The sequence below is a fragment of the Danio aesculapii genome, chromosome 6 (genome assembly GCF_903798145.1).
Source record: "Danio aesculapii chromosome 6, fDanAes4.1, whole genome shotgun sequence".
Classification (NCBI taxonomy): Eukaryota; Metazoa; Chordata; class Actinopteri; order Cypriniformes; family Danionidae; genus Danio; species Danio aesculapii.
This window is the reverse complement of record NC_079440.1, coordinates 18,931,908-18,954,276: the sequence shown is the minus strand read 5'-3', so window position 1 is coordinate 18,954,276 and position 22,369 is coordinate 18,931,908. Positions and strand designations below refer to the sequence as shown.

The 22,369-nt window shown below is 36.5% G+C and overlaps 1 protein-coding gene across 4 annotated transcripts in view; it reads left to right on the top strand.

The window, feature by feature from the left end:
• Positions 1 to 22,369, top strand: part of agap1 (ArfGAP with GTPase domain, ankyrin repeat and PH domain 1) — a 354,815-nt gene that overhangs the window by 241,147 nt on the left and 91,299 nt on the right. For all 4 annotated transcript variants that reach the window (XM_056459714.1, XM_056459715.1, XM_056459713.1 and 1 more), the window contains one exon: positions 16,882 to 16,986. In XM_056459714.1, the coding sequence (XP_056315689.1) occupies positions 16,882 to 16,986 (105 nt within the window). The remainder of the gene's footprint in view (positions 1 to 16,881; positions 16,987 to 22,369) is intronic.

Below are 22,369 nucleotides of genomic sequence, written 5' to 3'. Positions count from 1 at the left end.
GGTACAGAATGATTCACTGTTTTGGTGCCTTTGACATTGGAAATGGAGATAAACCGTACTATTCCAAACCCTGCCACTAAAGGTTTATTATAAAGTTGATTATAAATTTGATTTACACTTCTGTGTTGAGTGCACACATATGGAACGCATACCCCTCGTCGTGGCTGACGCGCACCTCTCAAAAAATGTTACTACACATTGTGATGATGCATAGCGCAAGCTCTGTGATAGATCGGTTTGGTATCAACAACAAATGTGGGCAGAGACGTGAGCCACGGGAGAGCAGCGAGCTCAGTTACAAGTGTCCTGTGTTACAAGTCCTGTGGAGGTGCTGTGTTTACTTTATGATTAAAGTTGTTGCGCGTCCGCCGGTCGTCCGCCGGTTCCACCTCTGAATGAGCGATTTTTAGCTACTAGTACATTAAAGTAACATTCAGAAAAACCAAAACACCTGCGAAGAACCTCAACACAGAGGAACGTAAAAACCCACCCAACCCAGCTAGAGTTTCAGAAGTGTTATTGCAGAGCAACACAAACAGAACACAGAAGTATAAATGCACGGCTACGCTCAAGGCATATGCTGTGGGTCACGTTGATCACTCGACGCAGAAATATAAATCTGTCTTAGTGGAGATGGGCCAGTAAATGACTGGCCCAAATTGGCTTTTTGGATTTTCTATGCTGATTTTAGGGCAAATATGAGGAGTATATATTTAAACACCTATTTAATTAGGAGTACGAATTTTGCTTACTGCAGGTTGTAACTGCACAATAAACCTGCTTCCAGACAAAAATAAAATCCTATGCCGTCGCATTGTACCTGGACCTCAGTGTAGATTCAGATCATTTTTCCTCAGTTTACATATAATTTATAAATTTGATATTTTTAAATACGTAAATATTTGTATATATACAGTTATTTTGTAAATGACAATTTTAGATAAAAACTAAAGTTAAAAAATAATAAATATTGTTGTATAATTGCTTCAGTGTTGTAGCGGATCACAAAACTCATGGTTCGGATCACACTATGGTTTTTGAGTCATAGATCGGACCATTTTTTGCAATCAGCAAAAAAGGGAGGAAACAAATGTCATTTGCTTTACATTTATACAAAAACATTACTGCAAAAACCATTGGTTTTTACAAACAGCTTAGAACCTGTAATTTTAATAAAAACAAAGAGCAAGAAAGAACAAGCTGAAAAACATCTTGCGCAACAAATCATATTTATTTCCAATTAATGATTCAACAATTCACACATAAAACTTCATGTTTCATTATAGGTGTATCATTATTGAAAACCTATGCAGTGACATAATTTTGATGGTTGTTTGTCGCCACCTATTGGTTAAACAACGTAATTGCTACAACATTCACCAGCATCAAGTTCCATTAAACTGTGATTTTAATCTTTACCATGATCATCATTTTTTATATCTGAATTATAAACTGCTATCTCAGAACTTCTGTGTCATTTGATTGTAACTAACTGAAAAACTGAACATCTCTTGATAAAAGACTTGAAACAAGATTTGAATGCAGCGCTTCGAAGGATTAATAAGCATATGCAAATCATTCTTATTTATCATTCATGTTGTACAGGTTTAAATTGAGATCGCAATCTTTTAATGTTTAATTGGGCAGCTTTACACTGAATGCATTAAACAAACAGTGACAGAAAACACTTTTTATTAAAATTAATAACCTATGAAGGTATTTAGGTCCCACCTAAAACTATATTATTATATTGTTCCAGTTGCTTTTAATAGTGCATCCTTCACTGACTTAAAGGTGCTTTATTCTGTGTGTGCCTACCCACTGGTCCTTTAATCAACTTGGTTTAATTTCTAACGTCCCGTTTCTCCATGACATGTCAGACTCTCTCCAGCCCCCTCAGAAACAGCCATATCAGACGAGCAGCTGTGGAGCCGCTGACCACAATCCCTCCATCAGATCAGTGTCTGCGTCTGCCGCTCTGGCATCTCCTCTATTAATTGGCCGCTATGTTTGGGCGATGAGTGTTTCACCAACAGTCTGAAAGCGGGCCCTCGCAGACGATAACGCAGCCGAGCAGTTTGCGCTCAGAGGCACAAGCCAGAGCTTCGTTTAGGAATTGGATGTTAATTGATTTGATAATTCCCTGTGGTCTTTCCTCTTATGCGCTCACGTCTCTCTCGATCTGCCTCTTCACCGCAGCAGGCTGTTGGGTGTTAGACCTGCTCTCCAATTAGCATGTGTGCCGGGATGTACACTTTTGAGGCTACCTGCTTCACATTAACACCCTTTCAGTGGCATCTACTCGGTCCAGGAAAGAGAATTTGAGAAATTTCTTGGAAAAATTCCTCTGTTACTGGTTTGAACTCTTGCGGCTTTTAACTGCTCATCAACGGCTCTTGATAAGGAACATCAACTTGTAATCTCTTTGGCAGATGTCTTAGTGGGTTAGATTTTTTTTGCTCAGCTGTTCCTTGAAGGTATGGTTGTAATTGTTAGTGAGTTACGTACACACGGCTGAGTCCTGAACAAAATCGATTGGTTTTGATGCATGGAATTTTCTGTTCTATTTAGCACTCCTAATGAATACAGGGAGTCTTTGCAGCAGTGCCATTGAAGAATAGATTTTTTGAACAGTTTTGAAGGCAAATATTCTTCATTGTCGCTCTCGGTTTTAAACAATAGCATGCCAAAATCATCAAGGAGCTGTAATGAGTAGTTTAAACACTCCCCATAAAGACAAAACCAATCGAAGCCACAAACATTGCTTTGGATGACATTTCTTTTTTTTTTTTTGGAGATTTTGGTCAGTTTGGCTTTTCTGTAATTGAAGATCTGTAATTGAAACATGCTTTGAACCAATCAACATAAACGCTTACAGCTCTCTAGTAACTTGTGCATAGTATGCTGGATTAAGCCATTTTCTGAAATAGAAGCTAATTTTATTTCCCCAAACGACATTCCTAGAACTAAAATTATTCCCAGTTTCTGTGACACCAACATGACAAAAAGTGGGTTCTTCTGCCAATAGTTGTAGGAACTGTGAAAAAGACTTGAATAGATGTTGAAGATTCTTCATATATTTAGTAACGAAGTAGATGCTATTAAGAAACTATTATTTTCTAGAGTAAAGAGCAGCCTAAAAGGCTGATTTGTACTTCTGCATCAAGCAGAGGCACATGTATGCTCTGGCGCAACCTTCACGCGGTCGCAAAGCCCTCGCTGTGGCTGACACCGACGCTGAAAAATGTAACTTCACTTCGCAATAATGCGTACCAGAAGCTCTCTGATTGGTCAGCTTGGTAGCTGTGACCAGTAGGGTGGGATCGAGTGCTTCGCGAACCTCTTGAAGCGAGTGTTTATAAGTGTGAAGTAGCTCTAAATGGAAACTGTTGTTTTGTGTTTAAGTTACCTTATAATTATTGTTGTTGCACGTCTGCCGGTTCCCGCCTCTGTACGAGCTAGTTTTAGCTACTTGTACACTAAGGTAGCGTTCAGAAAAAATAAAACACCTGCGAAAAGTAACACAGACAGCATGCAGAAGTATAAAAGCACGACTATGTGCAACACAGACGCTGTGGGTCACAACGATCCCTTGATGCAGAAGTATAAACCAGTCTCAAGTTATACTTGATTTCAATGGGTGTTGCTTAGACATGTAATTGTTCTTGTTCATTCCAGAAAATTCCCCAAAACAAAGACACAATCCAGACATGAACTCATTTTTAAAGTGTATATGTGCATGCTTAAGGTAGTTTCACTCTCTCTTAGACCTTGTCGCAGTTTATTTGCAATTGACTGTGATCTCATTACGAAGGTTATTGTTCTGACTCCTGAGCTGAAGGTTACGCTCTCAACATGGCTCTCAGCTACAATAAAACCTTTGTAAAAACGCCTTCATTAGAACATGCTCCTCATTAAAACACGCAGCCGGCTCGGTGGACAGTAATGAGGCTGGGGTGGGCTCGCACTCTCCAGCAATTAGATGGCTAAAGAGGAGCGTTTTCAGCGCCGTCTCCCTGCGGAGGGCTTCAAAACGGCTTCTCTGGGCCCTCCGAGTGGGTGTGGCGAGGTCAGACGTGTCACCTGAATTTGCCATGACAACTCGCACCTCTGCCAATCACAGCCTCCTTTGACCCCCTGACTGGTTCTTAATAGAGAGCGTTTGTCATATCAGCTCAAGGATCCTGCTTGTTTTGACATCTATGCTATATTATGACTATATTATGTTGTTTGTTTTGACTGCTGGTCATTTTAATGGCTGCTGATGTGTTTATTTTTGTATTTTTGAATGGCTCATTTAAATTTGTAAGAGGTCACGCTAAGGAGTGATTATTATTCTGAAACTTGCCGAGGTCTTTGGATTGTCAGTGAAAATAGTTTAGTTTGATAGAGTTGTTTATGGCTTTGTTGAGAAACTAATGTTACGCTAATGATCGCCAGCTTTGTTTACTGACCCTGCGCAGCCCGGAGTGTGCCGACATCTGTTCCGCGCTCATAATTAGCCGATTAATGTACGCACACACATCTTTGTTAAGTATATGGAAAGGCATTTACACAAGCTTTTTAATACAAATTAATTTTCCAAAATGAGGCTTGAATTGTTGCCGTGAAAGTGAGGTCTGCAGACGTTGTTCTTGTTCACATTTCTGTTATGGCGTTAGATTTGAGTGCGTGAGGTTTGGAAACATAAACAATTGAACAAGTTGGTTTCTGATTCATTAACTAAATAAAATGATTACAGATGATTAAGAAAAAAAATTAGTTTTAATGACCTTTTAGTCTTTTTAGAGACAGAATAAATCAAATAATTGGCTCTAAAAAGTAAATCAAACTAAACAGACAACAAACAAGCATATTTTACTAAGTAATTTATTTGGTGTTTAAAATTTGCATTGTACAATTTAATCAAAATCGAAAAATGATCACAATTTAAATTGTTGCGATTAAAAAAAAAAAAAAAAAAAAAAAAAGATTAAAAGACTGTGATATGAATGTAATATAAATATGTAACTATAAAACAAATATGCTAGCCAATTGAATGAGCGTATTCTCAGTCTTCTCAATCAACACTGCTCAAACCAATTGCATGTAGTGTCCACTATTAACAAACAGCATAGTGGAATAATGATCACGTCTGCCTAGATAGAGGGCTCATATAAACTGATTTATTTTTAAATTTTACTCTTAACTGAGAACAGTTTATCAGATATATTTTCACTCATCTGCTCTTAGTGCTCAAGTTTCACATTTCATATCTTGACAGTGGAGTAAGAAACTGTTTCATTTCACAACAGTGGATGCGAAACGGATGTGTAAACTCAACTCAAGTAAAAGTAAAGAAGTACGGCCTCAAAAATGTACTTAAGCAGAAAGTATCCATTATTACTTTCTGTTTTAGTTTCATGCTGGAAACTAGACCTCGCATCATATTGATACATTTATACAAAATTACATACATTTCTGATTTTGATGTAAAAATTGTTGCTAATTTTCAGCAGGAAAGGAGCCAAGCAAGATCACACGCTGCAATATTGCAAAACATCACTGCTCAAAAATCTGAGTATCATCATCCTGACACAAACTCACAGCATTCAGCATGTAGTTTTGCTGCTTTTAGATCAAGAGCAACTAATTAATTATAAATAATTAATGTCCATTCATACACTCTAACAAAATGAGGCCTACTGTATATCTTTACAAATAATAAACGTCTTTAATAAACATTTAATTTTGTCCAAAACATTTTTTTTCTATAATAAATACTTCATATATTTTACTATTTTGGGCATTCAGCTAAAGCTGCTTCATTATCTTCAAAAATAAAATTTAAATAGTTTCCCATTCATGGGTTGCAGCTGGAAGGGCATCTGCTGCGGAAAACATATGCTGGATAAGTTGGCGGATCATTCCGCTGTGGCGACCACAGATTAATAAAGGGACTAAGCCGAAAAGAAAATTAATAAATGAAAAATCTAAATATCCCATGTTTTTAGTGTTTCTTTGTTTTTTATTTTTTTCAGTTTTGTGGATCTTTTCTTTCATTGATATAGTCATTAATGCTGTTAATACATTTATTCTATGCAAAAAAAAAAAACATACACAAGCGCAATTACAGCCTCAAAACTTTTTGCATGAATTTTTTTTCACGTGGTACATTCCTGATGCTTTTGACTATAATTTTATTCATAAATCACCCAGTGTGAATAATTTTTATCGATAGGAACTCATTGAAAATCAAATTGATAAATCTCAATGCATACAGCATTCATATAGGATTTCCATGTTTTAGTACTAACTGTACAAATGTTGACAAATAAAAGCACATGATTGTTAAAAAAATTGTGGTATTAGATTGAAAGATCAGAAAAGCCTGTATAGTAAACCATGGTCGAAAGTGGAAAAAAGACAGAAATGTGTGTCTAATTTACCTGTGATCGACTCAAACGCTACCATCGACTCAAACGCAGCTTATTACCTGGTGTAAGCAGGGCAGCTTCAGTCATGTTTACATCTCCGATTCCCTCTGTCATCCACTTTTGTCATCCTCGTATTTCTTGTGCTAAGCTTCACAAACTAGCCTGCGTATGTGCATCATCGACAAGGGTTGTTCAATGAAAAAAACTGATTTGCTGAATCAAAAAGGCATTCAATTTGCACAATGACAAATAATAATATAGATTGTGATCCCAAACACATGAAAATGAATGTAACGAGCCTGGTTTAAAAATGTAAGGAGTAGAAAGTACAGATATTTGTGTAAAAATGTAAGGATAAAAGTAAAAAGTTCTCATCGTGATGATCATGCAGACATATTGTAGAGTATATTGAGCGGTTTATTAAATAAAATTGCGAATCGAAATCCCAATATCAGTAAGAAAAATCGTAATTTGATACAATTCGCCAATTTGCACAGCCCTATTTAAAATAGCTTACAATAAACCTCATTTTACTAATACAGGTGAAATTTTGGGAACAGTAAAACACTAGAATAAGCATAACCTGGACTCCATATTGAAACAACTGAGATCTAGACTACACTGGTCATGATGTATGCGTTTTAATTTCCATCATTGTTTGTTTCGTCACTGTGCCTGATTCATTTTCTATATTAAATAATCAATATTAAACAAAACAATAGTGCTAAAATGTTCATAGGTTACTTCCTTGCTCTTCTAAAACGTTCTCTCGTCAAGAAACACAGTGGCAGCGAAACGTCTCTCCTCATCATAAAGGGAAATTAGTATCATGCTTGTAATTGCATGTTCTGGTGCGTAGATGAGCACTGAGCTGTGCACGTTTGACGAAGTTCTGCCCCCTCAGAGCAGGGGTGCTTTGTAAGGAGTTAAATTGGATGGTTAATTCGGGTGTTATTTACCCTGTAATTCATTAGCTTGGCCCTGCCATTGGCAGCGGGCAGGCTGTAATTTCACGCTTCGCAATAAAAGATGTCTCATAATCTGCTTCATTTAGCACCGAAAGAATTTAATGAAATTAACTGCAGCCCTAATTAAGACGGTGAATATTAAAGACCTGCTATCAAGCCTTTAACGAGTGTGACATGATCCGCCTTCTGTGGGATTGGAAAAATATCATTTCCCAGGGAAAGGTTGTCGCTGCTCCGAGCCATTTTGGCCAAGATGGCAATTTTGTCATGCACACTAACCTCCCGCAAATTAGTTTTTTTTTTTTCTTTCTTCTTCTTCTCCCCGTATAATTTTTAGCTTGAAAATAATTTAAACGAATACACAAACATCAATCAGGGCTCTCTGTTTAGATTTGGCTAATCTCTTGTTGCCAGTATCCATTGGCTTCGATTGGTTTAGTCTTTCAGGGGAGTGTTTAAACCTCTCATTAAGCTCCTTGATGACCTTGACATGTTATTGTTTAAAACCGAGAGCTACAGTGAACCTCACATTACCATCTTTACTGTCCGGTCATCAAACTTGAACTCCTGGGTATTATTTAACATGGACAGGAGTTTCTAGATGTCCTTTCATCATAAGAAAAGAAGCTTGATAACATACAGACTCTAAACCTTCAAATTTTCAATACCTTTCCAATCATTTTAATCATTATTTAAAAAATTTACTCACTGGCCACTTTATTAGGTACATGGTGCATTATCCTGCTGGAAGTCCAACTGCTTGTTAATGCAACTTTCAAACCAGCCAATCATATATATATCAGCAACTTAGTACATTTAGGCATGTTGACTTGGTCAAGTTCAAACCGAGCATCAGAATGGTTAAGAAAGGAGATTTAAGTGCTTTTGAATGTGGCATGGTTTTTGATGCCAGATGGGCTGGTCTGATTATTTCAGAAACTGCTGATCTACTGGGATTTTCACGCACAACCATCTCTAGGGTTTACAGAGAATGGTCCAAAAAAAGGGAAAATATCCAGTGAGTTGCAGTTCTGTTGATGCCAGAGGTCAGAGGAGAATGGCCAGACTAGTTCAAGCTAATAAAAAGGCAACGGTAACTCAAACCACTCGTTACAACTGAGGCATGCAGAAGAGCATCTCTGAATGCACAACACGTCCAACCTTGAGACGGATGGGCTACAGCAGCAGAAGGCCACCCAGGTGCCACTCCTGTCAGCTAAGAACAGGAAACTGTGGCTACAATTCATACAGGTCAATTCATATCACGTCATATTTAAAAAATATATTTTTTTAGCTGTGGACAATTAGGTGAATCATTACGATCATGTTGCCTTAGTTCATTTTATCCCCTGGCTCCAAAAAATTGACTAATTTGTAATTCGTCGTCCTCCACAAAAAAGATCGAGATTCGCCTTCAGCAGCTAATAGTATTGACCCAAGCATACTGGACCTGGGGGAGGAAGCTCTAAACATTTTTGGTCGTAGTGCTAGCAATATTGGAAACACGAAATGCAGGAAATACCAAGATAGTTACCTGAACTATGGTTTTATTTCGTTTTCTAGAAAGCAAAGAGACCCTGACCCAGCCACAGTGTATTATCTGCTCGAGTTTTTGCTAACGAATCTGAGATTTTACCTTGGTAAACAGATGTTATAATGTATATGATACATATAAATTATGTATCATGTACATTATAACATCTGTTTACCAAGGTAAAATATCCAACCACTTCTGTATTTCCATTTCACCTGTCATAACTTCCCTATGAACATGGATAATCCCTATTAATGTGCACTTGATGATGTTCCCAATTCTGGCTTGATTCAGGTGTGTGTTTGTCAGTGTGAGAGCTTCCTGTCGTTAAATGATAAATGTCTTTTGTGGGTGTTAGGGGCGACTCCTCTCACTGCCTGCACCGGCCAGATCAGATGGCTGCAGTGATACAAGACCCCCAGCTTTAACGCCATGTCACTCATGTGGCCCCACTTCCCTCGCACACACACACACGTACACAGTCAGTCACAGTGACAGGGCCGGAGGCGAGCCACTGTTGGGATGACACACTTAATTTAGCACCCTTCTTTCTGGAGCACCCAAGAACAATAAGACCGGCGTGGGCAAACACCCAGCCCTTTGTTGAGCGGCTGTCCGGTGTGGATCCTGTCCGCCGTACTGACTCTGTCCACACCCATGCCACAGCCTTCATTCATCTCCCGCTTAACCTCTCCTTTTGTTGTAGAAGAATAGGTGAAATGAGAAGAGCTGAAAGAAGAGGATAACACACTGATAAGAGAACATCGGCCACCTTTAATGTAATGGATTACAGGCTTTTGTTTGTTTGGGAAGTTTATTACTAATGGAAACTCAGTCTGTTTTTCCTTCAAAGCCAAAATTTGTCTTAGGTGCTACTGTTCCTTCAGAGACCTATTTGAACCTTTCCGTTGTATCAAAGCTCCTTTATATAAGCTCTTCATATAATTAAAATGTTCTTCACATAAACATACTGTACAGAAATACTAGCATCATGCTAGAAATGTCAAAGCAAGTTAACAGCATTTGTAAACAAGCCATACACATTATCAGCATGTTAAGTAAGGCACAAAATTGTTATCATTGAATTCAATGCAAAGCTAACAGAAGCGAAAACAGCTGATGGAGTATACACTACCTTGTGCATTATATAGTCGCAAGATGGGGCCAAGCAGTCAAAAACACAAAGCTGACAGAAATGATCTGGATTAAGCATATACTAAGCTACATATTATTAATTCACAAGAATGCATGAAATGGCTAAAAAATGTGGAAAATGTGTAATAAATCATGTTAGCAACATGCTAATAAACATGCTAAGAATGTGGTAACGGTTTAAATGTGGTAATGTTGTGATAAAACATGCTGACAAACTGTTAGCAATGAGCTAAAACATGCTATAAATGTTAAAATAGCATAAAACGTTAACTTGATAAACTTTTGATTTGCAATGCTACGCTCTACTACAAATATATTCAAATATTTTAAAAGAAACAGCAAGAAGGTCGCTGATTCGAGCCTCGGCTGGGTCAGTAGGCATTTCTGTGTGGAGTTTGCATGTTCTCCCCGTGATTACGTGGGTCATCTATGTTTTTCACCTGCTTTCTTTTGCTCACAGTTATTTTTGTTAATATGGTTTAATTATAATTTTTCTACAGTAACATTGCTTTAATAGGAGATTAACTCCCCATTTATGTGTAGTTAGCTAGTGATCTGGGACCTTTAGCCAGGACAGACTATGGTGCATATTTTTTTTGATACGTGACAATAAATAATTTTTAAATGTCTTTTTTTGTTAAGAAATGTTTTGTTAAATAAAAAAGTATAGTATACAACTATATTTTGCTGTATATATATATATATATATATATATATATATATATATATATATATATATATATATATATATATATATATATATATATATATATATGTTTTGACACATTTAAAATTTGTGGCTAAGAAAGTTATTTATTTTTGGTGTGGTCAGAGATAAATTTGGTAAATCCTTAATTTTGAAAATTAATAAATTACTTAATTAAAATTAATAAAAACTAATTGCAATGTGACTCTCTAAAACCATGACCCATTTGCTCATGCTCATGCTATGAGCAAGCTCATACACAACACAAAAAAAGTAAATTAATGAGGAGGCATTTGGACATAACACAAAATCTAAATCAAGAATTTTAGTCAAAGTCATATTTATGCATATAAAATATATTTTCCCTACAACAACAGTGTGGCTAGTGAAAATGGCGAGTGGCTAGGAATCAAAAAACAAGTGGCTGGTGATCAAAAAAGTTAATAATAAGCCCTGCATACACAGATACATGGACATGGGATTGCTTGAAAGCTGTCCATGTATCTGTTATGTGTTATGTGTAAAGAGCATCAAGTGATGGTCATTAATGGAGTCTGTCTAGTATGATTTTGTCTAAAATTTGTTTTCGTTTGACTTTATTCTCATTTACATTCAGTTCAACTTTAAACATTTGAACTTTGCAGTTGCAAGTCTTTCGAATGTTAGTTGTTTTGATTGTTGTGTTAATATTAGTAGACTAAGTGGTACTGCACGCTGACATATAGCACCAACGTGCTCACGGCGACCAGAGTTCGATTCCCGGCTCGATGTCCTTTGCCGCTCCTTCCCCTCTCTCTGCTCCCAATGCTTTCCTGTCTAAATTCTCTAATGTCCAGCCAAAATAAAGGCGAACCCCCCCTAAAAAAGTTATTTAAAAAAAAAAAAAGAAGAAAAAAAAGAAGAAAAGATCAACCCCTTCTATGTTTACAAATACAAGCGCAGCCATTTAGAGGTCATTTCTGGTTAATGATGTCAGAATTTAGCAGTATTTTGGAATGCATGTGTGAATGATCTTTTCCGGAAAAGTTCCGTAGTGTCCGTGCCTGTGTGAACACCTTTTTTATGAATTTACCAGTAAAGTCGTTCTGGAAATTTTCCTGATATTTACTGATATCACCGTGTGAAAGGGGCTAATGACTAAACAGGGCAAGCATCTGAAAAGGTATGATCACCTGTCTCGTTCAGCCATTTATTTGTACTCTTTGTGCTCATTTTTATTTGTGCTCCACTAAAAAGTACAGGTGCTCCATTTTCTGGTAAGTAGGAAATGTCTGCGTGAGATTTATTCTTTTAGCCCCTGTTTTGCAACATTACAAGACCTTGCAGGTTGTCAGCCATGGGAGGGTAAAATAGTGGCAAGCAGGGTGTCACCAGCCCGGTCCTTAAATAATGAGCGATTACTCCCATCAGAGAAGTGACGTGGTGTTCAATTAGCCTCTCCTGCTGAATGATCGCTTGTCATCTTCCCGATGGATGTGCTAAATTAATATACCTCCATCCAAAACCAGAGCGAGGCAGAAGACATAAGAGCTACCTGCCCAACACAACATGCCTGCCGAGACCTCACGCTTACACCGTCATTAAAACATCATCTCCTTTTTCTGTCTTTCAATCTGTCCATTCCTTTCTTCCTCCCTCTTTCTTTCTTGCACCCCCCCCCCCAACCCCCCCCCCCCCCCCCCCCCCCCCCCCCCCCCCCCCCCCCCCACACACACACACACACACACACACACACACATGCGCTAAGCAAGCGCACGATCTTAGTTAATGAAGTAATGGATATTCACCCTTTGTGACAGATGGGCTGCTAGCGGCTGCACCCTTGTTAGGGAATTAAAAAGCTCGTCAACTTGTGTTTAGCACTCAGCAGGAGAGCCTATTGTTGTTTTACCCTCTTCTCTCGTCTTGAACGCTGGGTCCGGGATGTACAGATGTGCAGACTAACCCGAGGGAACGTCCTCCCACACATCCCGTGGGCCAGACTGATCCCAGAACAGGCACAGCAGGCCTCATTATCTAAAAAACCAAGATGAGTTTAGAACAAGCATATGTGTCATCAAAGGCCAGAATGATCTTTGTAAAGTTCTGCAATATATATATATATATATATATATATATATATATATATATATATATATATATATATATATATATATATATATATATATATATATATATATATATATATATATATATGAATGATTATTTAAAATAATTGCTAGAATATATGATAATATAGTATGTGCATTGCTGTTTTTCTACCTAAAGATGTCTACGGAGAATTAAATAGAATTGATGTCTTGTGAATGTATAGGATTCCAGGTACAGTTTTACAATAATAAATGGCATAAGTACTAGGGATGCTTCAATCAGGATTTTTGCAACCAATTCAGGGTACCGATTCCTTGTTATGGTGATTGGCCAATTGCAAGTACCGATTCTGATGCTTTAAGCTTTATAATGCATTAAGCACATTTTCGCTCTACATATGATACTTACAGTAAGTGGAAATCTCGCCTTACCTCAGAGAACAAATGAAGGATGTTGCATATAATCCCTTAAATATGTCTCTTATAGCTATTTAGGTGTGAACATATGGTCAGATGCAGCTTTACAGAAAATTGATAAAATAGATTAAAAAGTTTCCATATTGGTAAGAAAAATGACAAACAATGCAATTTGGAAACACTGCAAATGATGAAAGAAGAATTCCACGAGTGTCATTGAAGAAAAAGTTAGTAGTGCATATTTGATGCATGAGAAGTTAAAATGCACACCTATAAATCCATTCCTTCTTTACTAAAAGAAAAACAGGCCTATAACCTACTGTTTATTGCAATAAGTATATTACAAGAAGTTATATTATTAAATATTCATGTTAAAAAAAAATGTATTTAATGTATGTAATATTTCCAACCAGGTTTTAGTGAACTTGCAATATTGTCAAAAACACGTTTTGTGTAGTTCATGTATGTAAAAAGGCTTAAATACATGCAAGGTCATTCAAAAATTTAGCTCATCCCCTAATAACACAAACACTTGTGATCAGTTTAAGAGATGAGCCAAGTTATTAAATGCGATTATTGGCCGATACCGATCTAGCATCACTAATAAGTACATTAAATACAGTTTGTCAAAATGATTAGCCTTTCTGTGAATTATTATTATTATTTTTTTTTTTAAATTTCCCAAATAAGGTTTAACAGAGCAAGATTTTTTTTTCATGGTAATTACGATAATATTTAGTTTTTTTCTGGAGAAAGTCTGTGTTTTATTTCGCCTAAAATAAAAGCAGTTTTGCATTTAAAAAAAAAAATAAATAAATTTTATACAATGTTATACAATGACTTGCCTAGTTACCATAACCTGCCTAATTAACCTAGTTAAGCCTTTAAATGTCACTTTAAGCTGAATACTAGTATCTATATATATAAAAAAAGTAAAATATTATGTACTGTCATAATGGCAAAGATAAACAAAAACTGTTATTAAATTAGTTATTATGTTTAGAAATGTGTTGAAAAAATTATCTCCATTTAAACAAATTGTGGAAAAAAATATACAAGGGGGCTAATAATTCAGGAGGGCTAATAATTATGACTTCAACTTAAAAATGTTTATGCATAAATCAAATGTTGTAATTTGGTGCTCTTCAGTCTTTTGATTAACTTCATGAAAATCAAGCATAAAAACAGATTTTAGTCTAAGTTGCTATATAAAAAATTATTTGGGTTTGTTTACTTATTGATTGGTGGAATCTGTTAAAAATAATAATTTATTATGTAAAAATCTGTTCATAATTTTGCAGTTAATCTTAAATACATATTCTGCATTGTTGTATATATAATATACACACATTTTACATTAATTATTCTGCATATGTCACCAGAGAGAATTTTGTTGTTGACATTTAGTTTGTTTAATAATCCGATTTTATTATCATTAAGACAATACTCTGATTAAGAGTCTACCATGTAAACAGTCCAACTAAACAGAAATCGGATTAAGACATGTGGAGCATGCCTATTTTAGTCGCATTATTGAAGTGCAGTACAGACATGTAAACACCGCAATCAAACTATTACAGTCATGTAGGATTTTTGCTGCATTTTGTGACAGGATAGTCTATACACACACGGCTGTATGACACTATTCTCTGCACCTACCGAGTTAGTGAAGGACCACAGACACCTGTATCGAGAAATACAGAGTTTTTTCCCATCAGCATGCGGTATCAAATTCTATTTAAACAACACTCTTCCAGCAGTTCATACTCACATCCAATATCTCGTTTGTCACGGGGGGCATCCATGAAATGTTCCTAAATGAAAGTGAAAGTGTCAAACCGCAGTTATAGTTGACAAATTAAAAAAGAAACGGGTTGAGTAGCCTGGTAAAGGTGGCAGGCAAGATTATCGGTTTTAACCAAACTGGTCCAATGGTAATTTGACATGATTATGTTTTGAAGAGAGCTCAGGGTATCCTATGCACTAGGCATGGGACGATAACCGTTTTCAAGGTATACCGCGGTGTGGAAAAGTCAAGGTTTTAAAACCGCCAAAAATTTCTTTAATACCGTTCCTAAGGTATGTGTAAGATTTTTTTTATTATTTCAATTTTTGTTTTTTGTTTTTAGGACAACAGTATCTCTAGCGGAAAAAATATCCAAAGATGCCGTTTTAAATTGTAAAGAAATCTGTGTTTTTTAAGGTAATGAAGACAGCAGAAGTCAATGATTTATTTGAATTATTTAGCCTGACTTATTTACGGCTCCAAAATATTCTAAATCTTTTAAAAAATATAATATATTGCTTTCAAATGGAAAAAAGTTTTTGTTTTTTTATCCAGACATTTGAAAAGAATATATTTTAGAGCAGTAATCACAGTACAGTGAAACCGTGATTTTTTTTATCCATGTTTTTCATACAGTCAGAATCTTATACCAGCCCATGCCTACTGTGCACCCCGGATCATCCATTGTACTCTGTGTTTCAACTGCTGCCGTCAGGACGACATTTTAGAGTTCCTATTTGCAGGACAAATAGAAGTAGAAATTTTTTTATAATGGTGGCCATAAGGTCATTAAATGAGTCCATGGGGGAGGGAGATGCACCTACAAAATTATGTATTGTATGTTGTATGGTAATATTTTGTTAATGTGTACATGGAACTTCGCCTTTGTTATGGCACCTTGCTGCAATTTTAGTTTCCCTAAACGGGATAATAAAGTTGAGTCTGAGTCTAAATATAGACTAAAATTGGTATTTTTGAAAATCTGCATGCAGTCTAATACCATGTTATCCTCTACTTTGAGTTAATAAGTCTTGTATATTTTGTGTTGATCGTTTATTTACAGGTTTTCAGCTTTTAGTCGGTACATCATCCCCCCACCCCCCTTTAGACTGTGTTTAGATACCAATTACCACATAATTAGGCCAGTTTAACGGTGTGTGACAGTTAGGGATTGTGGCATTTTTTAATGAAAATCCAGGCTGTGGAATGACTGAAAAAAAAAAAAACAAGACAAAGAGAAATGGGCAGAGAGTGACAGAAACTTGTCGACTCTGGTGTTACACGCTTCGTGGCAGCCAGAGCAAGAAATCTATTATTATCCGTCCTGTCTGCACGTTAATGTTTAACAAGTCCAGCGAAGTGACACGCCGCCGCAGCAGCGTAATTGCTAATCAGCGGACAGTTTTATTCCCTTCTTGCCTAATGAATTTGGCTGAAATGAGGTGTGGGCGGCCGGACCCTTAAACGGGCAGTCAGCCGCCACTGATGTGCATAGGAGAGGAAGGTTAGTGCTCGTGTCATAGTGCTAATGTGCTCGCTAACACTCCAAGGGGAATTTGCATTTGTAGCTCACAGTGGGTTTTTTTCTCTAGCTCTTCCTCTCAAAGTGGGTGTATAAACTGTATATCCACTTGAGTCCATTATAATTGAGTGTATTGGGTTTTTTTTTCAGTTGGAATTTCGGAAGATAGAATTTTAGCCTTCTCACACACTTTTTTCAGCCATTTTTTTTTTCAGGCCAGTGTTTTTTACAGTAATTATTGGATGATTTTGGTTAATGAACTGTCTTTCTCTGTCTTTGTGTGTCAGGGCATGTTGCTGAAAAGAAGTGGCAAGTCACTGAACAAAGAGTGGAAGAAGAAATACGTCACACTTTGTGACAACGGAGTCCTCACATATCATCCCAGTCTGCATGTGAGTATCAACACACACATACTCATACACACACTTTAACCTACAGGGTGTCCATGGCGTCTTAAAATTATTAAAAGTTGATAAATCAATTAAGCCAAAGATTTTAAGGCCCTTAAAAGCTATTAAAAAGTCTTAGTCGCGTCTTTACGAGGTCTTAAATTTTGTTCAAGCATTGTCCAGTGTTTGACTCCAAAAAAGCATAAATATATTAATTTTTCTTAACATGCTTGATCCACATGATTGGTTCGGGCTGGGGTGCATCTGGCCAAGCTCCTTTGTCCAGGTGATGTCATGTAATTTGTGACAAACGCGGGAGGGTGATGTGACGCTATCCACATGTAGGGAAACCGTAGAGCGAAACAGACGGCAAAATTGAAAAATGTAAGTTTGCGTACTCCTGGTTGGAAAAAGACGAGTTTAACAGTAGCTGAAGCCTGTCGCTGAAAACAACCGCATAATTTATTCTTTCAAGCTTTGTTGCTTCTGAGCTTAACTACAACTGTTTATTAACTGTTTAAGTTAAAAGTTTGATACTGATTAGGACTTGAAGTGGCGATGAGGTGTTAAAATATTCTGAGAAGGTATTTAAAGTCTTAAAAACAGGGTTTCCGCGAGGTCTAAAATTTAAAAATCGAAATTTGAGGCCTAAAAAGTCTTAAATTCGCTGTTCTAGGTCCTAATTATTTTTGTACAGGTTTTATTTTTCCGATGTTCATGTAACGATACATCTAATGCTCATTTAATTGCTTTTTTTGTTGTTGTTGCTTGGTTTTCGTGGTGTTGTAGTTCTTTATTTCACTAGTCCAATTGCAATTTACGGTCCAATTTTGTAATTTTACGACTACAAATGAGGTAAATTTGCACTAGCCAATCAGCTTTCTGTTATTGACACGCGCGGTGAATGTGACGTTATTGCTGTGTTTGCGGAGGTTCGCTGTGGGTGCGCGCCACGTGATTTTGGCTGGCGGAGTATGGCATTATACAAATGTCGTAAGCGCAGTATTGTCGGGAGCGCGTTCATGTAAAACGAGAGAGCGAATCTCTTTGCTCACGCGCCGGTTTCCTCTGTTCATGAACAAAAATGCTTGCGAGCTCTCAAAACACTGGCTGATTATGTGCGAATGATCTGCTCTCGCTCCATCGGACGATGCGGACTCACAATTTTTGTGTCTTGTGTTTCCTCCTCCTTTCGTGCTTTTGCTCTCCAGAGATGCTTCAGCATACTGTAGTATTAAGAATAGTGAACTGATCAAATACAGTGTAGTTTTACTACAGTAAAGTGTGGTGAATTGTAGAATAATATACCCAATATTTTAAAAGAAAACTACAGCACTGGGTAATTTGTTTATATTACACTTGTTGTGTTACCATAGCAACTATAGTATTACCACAATAGAGTCATTGAAGTACTTTACTATAGTACTGCTCAAAACAGTACATGCCAATATACTGTATGTGTTCAGGGGGCCTGTGGGGCCCTTCCTCAAAATGAAGAGGATGACAGGGAAAATGTCCTCCACAATCTCATCAACAATGTGGAAGACAACAGACACTAGTTCACTTTATTTTAGTTGCCATGATAAAATAAGATTGATAGTGAGATTTATTTGAAGAGTGAATAGTACAGTAGGCTATAATACCTTATCAAGTTTTTTTTATGACTCTGGTGAACAGTTCGCAGCCACATTTGATTTGAGTTGAATATGAAACACTTTGAGGAGATTTTGTCTGAAAAAGGTATGTCTGTTTACACATCTTTATGATCCATCCATGCGTGATCATAGAGATAACCAGATGACCAATAATTCTTGGCTAGAAATTGCAACAGCAGTGGGAAAGGAGGAAAGTTTTGGTAAAAGTTTGGAAAAACCTGAGAGATTTTTTTGGCCCCCAAAAAATCTTTAATGATATTAATGATATAACCTTGTTCTGGAAACATTCTACTTCTCTTTTTATTTGTCTGAGTTTACTGTCTGTTTTTTTTGACCATCCCCCTGTCATTTAAAAAAATATCTCAATGGCGAACGCGTCAAGTATAAAAGCCTCGTCCGTTTCGTGAGGTGTGTGAAGTGGCGCCAGGCGAAAGTATAAATCAGCACTAAGATGTTTGTTTGTTTATTTTTTCTGTAGTTGTGGATCTAACCTGCCTTTAGTACTGTTCAATTGAATACATTTATTATACCACTAATTTTGTGATTTAGCATTTTCTCTTTATGTGTATGCGTGTTTTTGATATTATGATTTAGGTCTTAAATTTAATACTTAATGGTCTTAAAAAGGTCTTAAAAAGTCTTAAATTTGACATTATGATATCTGCAGAAACCCTGTAAAAAGGTACTGAAATTACCTTTAGCATTCCTGCATATACCCTGAACTAACATCTCGGTTAGTACACTGGTATTAGGGTGCACGAAATCATTGCAATAGTTTTTTTATTCTGCAATATATATTGCAAAATGAATATAATTTCACTGGATGACTTGAATAAGTGTTTTGGAAAGAATGAATGATTTTCGATCGATTGGGATGATTGTGATTTTGTAGAGGAGTGCATTTGCATAAAATATAATAAACAAAAATCTACAAGCATAGATAAATACAATAAATAAAAAGGTCAACTAAATAAACAGTGTATTACTGTTTTCCAATGAGTTTAAGTGTATTCAGATATATACAGTAATTGAATAATCAAAAGTAAACCAATACTGCATAGTCAGTGTTGGGGGTAATGTATTATAAGTAACAATCGTTACGTAATAATATTACTTTTCCAAAGTAACGAGTAACGCGTTACTTTTCAAAATAAGCAATAATATTTGAGTTAGTTTAAAAAAAATGGAACATGAGTTATTTTTTACCTTGCTTAATTGGCTTTTACAAAATGTATTGTGGAAAAAAATGACTTTAGTCAGGTTGAATCACACACTCAATGAGAAAGCGTGCTGCGAGGGAACAGACAGTCAGCTTGCACTCATCATCATCATCATCATCATCAGGTCTCTTTTTCACAGCAGATCAGTCAGTGTACTATTCTACTAACTGAAGAACTCAGGATATTGGTTTAATTGAGGGTCTGATATGTTAGTACTTACTGAAGACAAACCGTTTCACGACAACTCTGTTCAATTCAATGAACTGGTTCAACCGGTTCACTTCATTCGCGAATCTCCCGTCATCATACAGACAATGGCAGGTCAGAGACTTACATTTTTACACTGAATTCTCGTTATTTTTAACTCATTGAAGAAAAGAAGTGGATTGTTGTTAAGTGTAGATTATATGTAAGTAAAAGTCTTGATAACTGCGAGAAACATGACATTGAAAAAAAACAAAACTTTATGCGAAGCACTACACCCGCACCCCACCTCCAGCTATAATTGACATCAGTTTACGTTCTCCAGGTAAAACAATTAATTCAACTAAATTAAAAGAAAGGGTTATTGCTTTTATTGTCGAGGAGGTGCAGCTACTGTCTAACGTTACTGTAGAAGTGACTATGTTTTGTAATAAAGTAAGATTTTTTCTCTTTTGGGAAATGGTTACATATTTGTTAAAGCCACGTGAAGCAATTTATTCAATGTATAAAGCTAAAAGATTTATTTTGATTTGTGAATGTTTTTTATTGTTTTACTGTTCATTTTGTTATTAAACATTTTAAAGGTTTAAAATCTGTTTTTGCCTTAATATACATTATTTCATGTTAGTAATCTTAGGCTTTATTGCTGTCTTTATATCAATGGACTAATAACACAAAGCATTCAAAAGTAGCAAACACATTACTTTACATGCTGTCATTAATCTGTACAGTATATACAGCATGCATAGCTCTGGGCTCAGAAAGTTTTAAAAATATAATATTATCCTACATTTTTTAAAGGAAAATGAGGGTGTAGGTTATATATGTGGTTGTTAAATGCAGAGCTTCTCTATAAAAAAAGGTGAAAAACACCTGCAAGTTCTGAAAGAGATCAAACCTAAGTAACTCAAAATTAATATAATCAATTACTTTTACTTTAATATAACGCAATTAGTTTTTGGGGGAAGTAACTCAATATTGTAATGCACCACTTTCAAAAATAACCTTCCCCAACACTGTGCATTTATTGTTATTCATTATCCAAAGTTACAAACGGTACAATTTCTTATGTCTGAATGCTTCTAAAATCCTCATGCCTCAAAAAAAACACATGCAAATGATCAAATACAATCCAGACTCAACATTGCATATTCTGCGATGTGACTATTGCGAATGATCACATTGCGATATCGATGCTGAAGCAATATATTGTGCAGCCCTTACGTCTATTGTATTTGTCCTCCTTATCATCCGTTTTGTCCTGCCCTGTTAATGTTGTTGTTATTCTCAGTTCACCATCACTGTAACATCAACATTTTTATATATTCTTTTCAGTGACGTTTACCAGATTATTGTGTCTGCCTCAGTAAGCATGGTGTGTCTGAAGACAGTCTTGTCCTTAATTACCGGCTCATCTATTTGCACACGGCTGACGCTGTTGATGTGTAATATAACACTGTAATGGCTTGTCATAATCACCAGCTCAGACGACCTGTTTGCCCACACGTCAATGGAAATTGCTGTCTTTTATTAGTTGTTTTCCATGTCTGGTTTTTTTTAGAGTACGTTCAGACCTTATTGTCACCATTAACCAATCCCAGAGTGATTACGCAAATGCTGTTGAAGACATGGATAGATAGAAACTAATCAGTCCTACAATATGCACAAAGATCAACATATTATTATGACCTGTTCTAAATTACAGTTAAATTATGCTTAAGATGTTAAAACTGTACTTCAGGACCCTTTTTGATTGACGCCAACTAGTTACGCTGCACAGATCATGCGGTTTGACCTGAACGACATGGCAGCTTTAAGCCTCATTCACGCTACAAGCGACTCGCAGTGGCAAAGCAACAAGTGACCGTTTATTTCAACGGAGAGTGAGCGACTTCCAGCGACCTTCGTCTACGCAAGTGACAGCGACCGTTGGCAAAGTTGAGAATCCTTCAAATTTATGCAAATAAAGAGTGAGTTTCTTGAGTGACAGCCAATAGAAGCACCAGTCGAGCTCACGTGATCCTCTCTCAGCTCGCTCAGAGGCCAGTTGATTTCGCTGTGCTGTAGACCTAAACAGACCTGCATTTGCAGCAGGTCACCACTCAAAGCGACAGGCTGCTACAAAGTCGCTGCTTGTGTGAATGAGGCATTACACACGAAGGTGGTTCACTGAAACTGCCCTCAGATTATTTATTTAGTCATTTTTTAAATTTTATTTTTCTTATGTAAATCTTTTTTATTATTTTATTAAGTAATATAAAGTATTTTTGTAAGATTTTAAAAAACATGAGCCAATAAAATAACCAC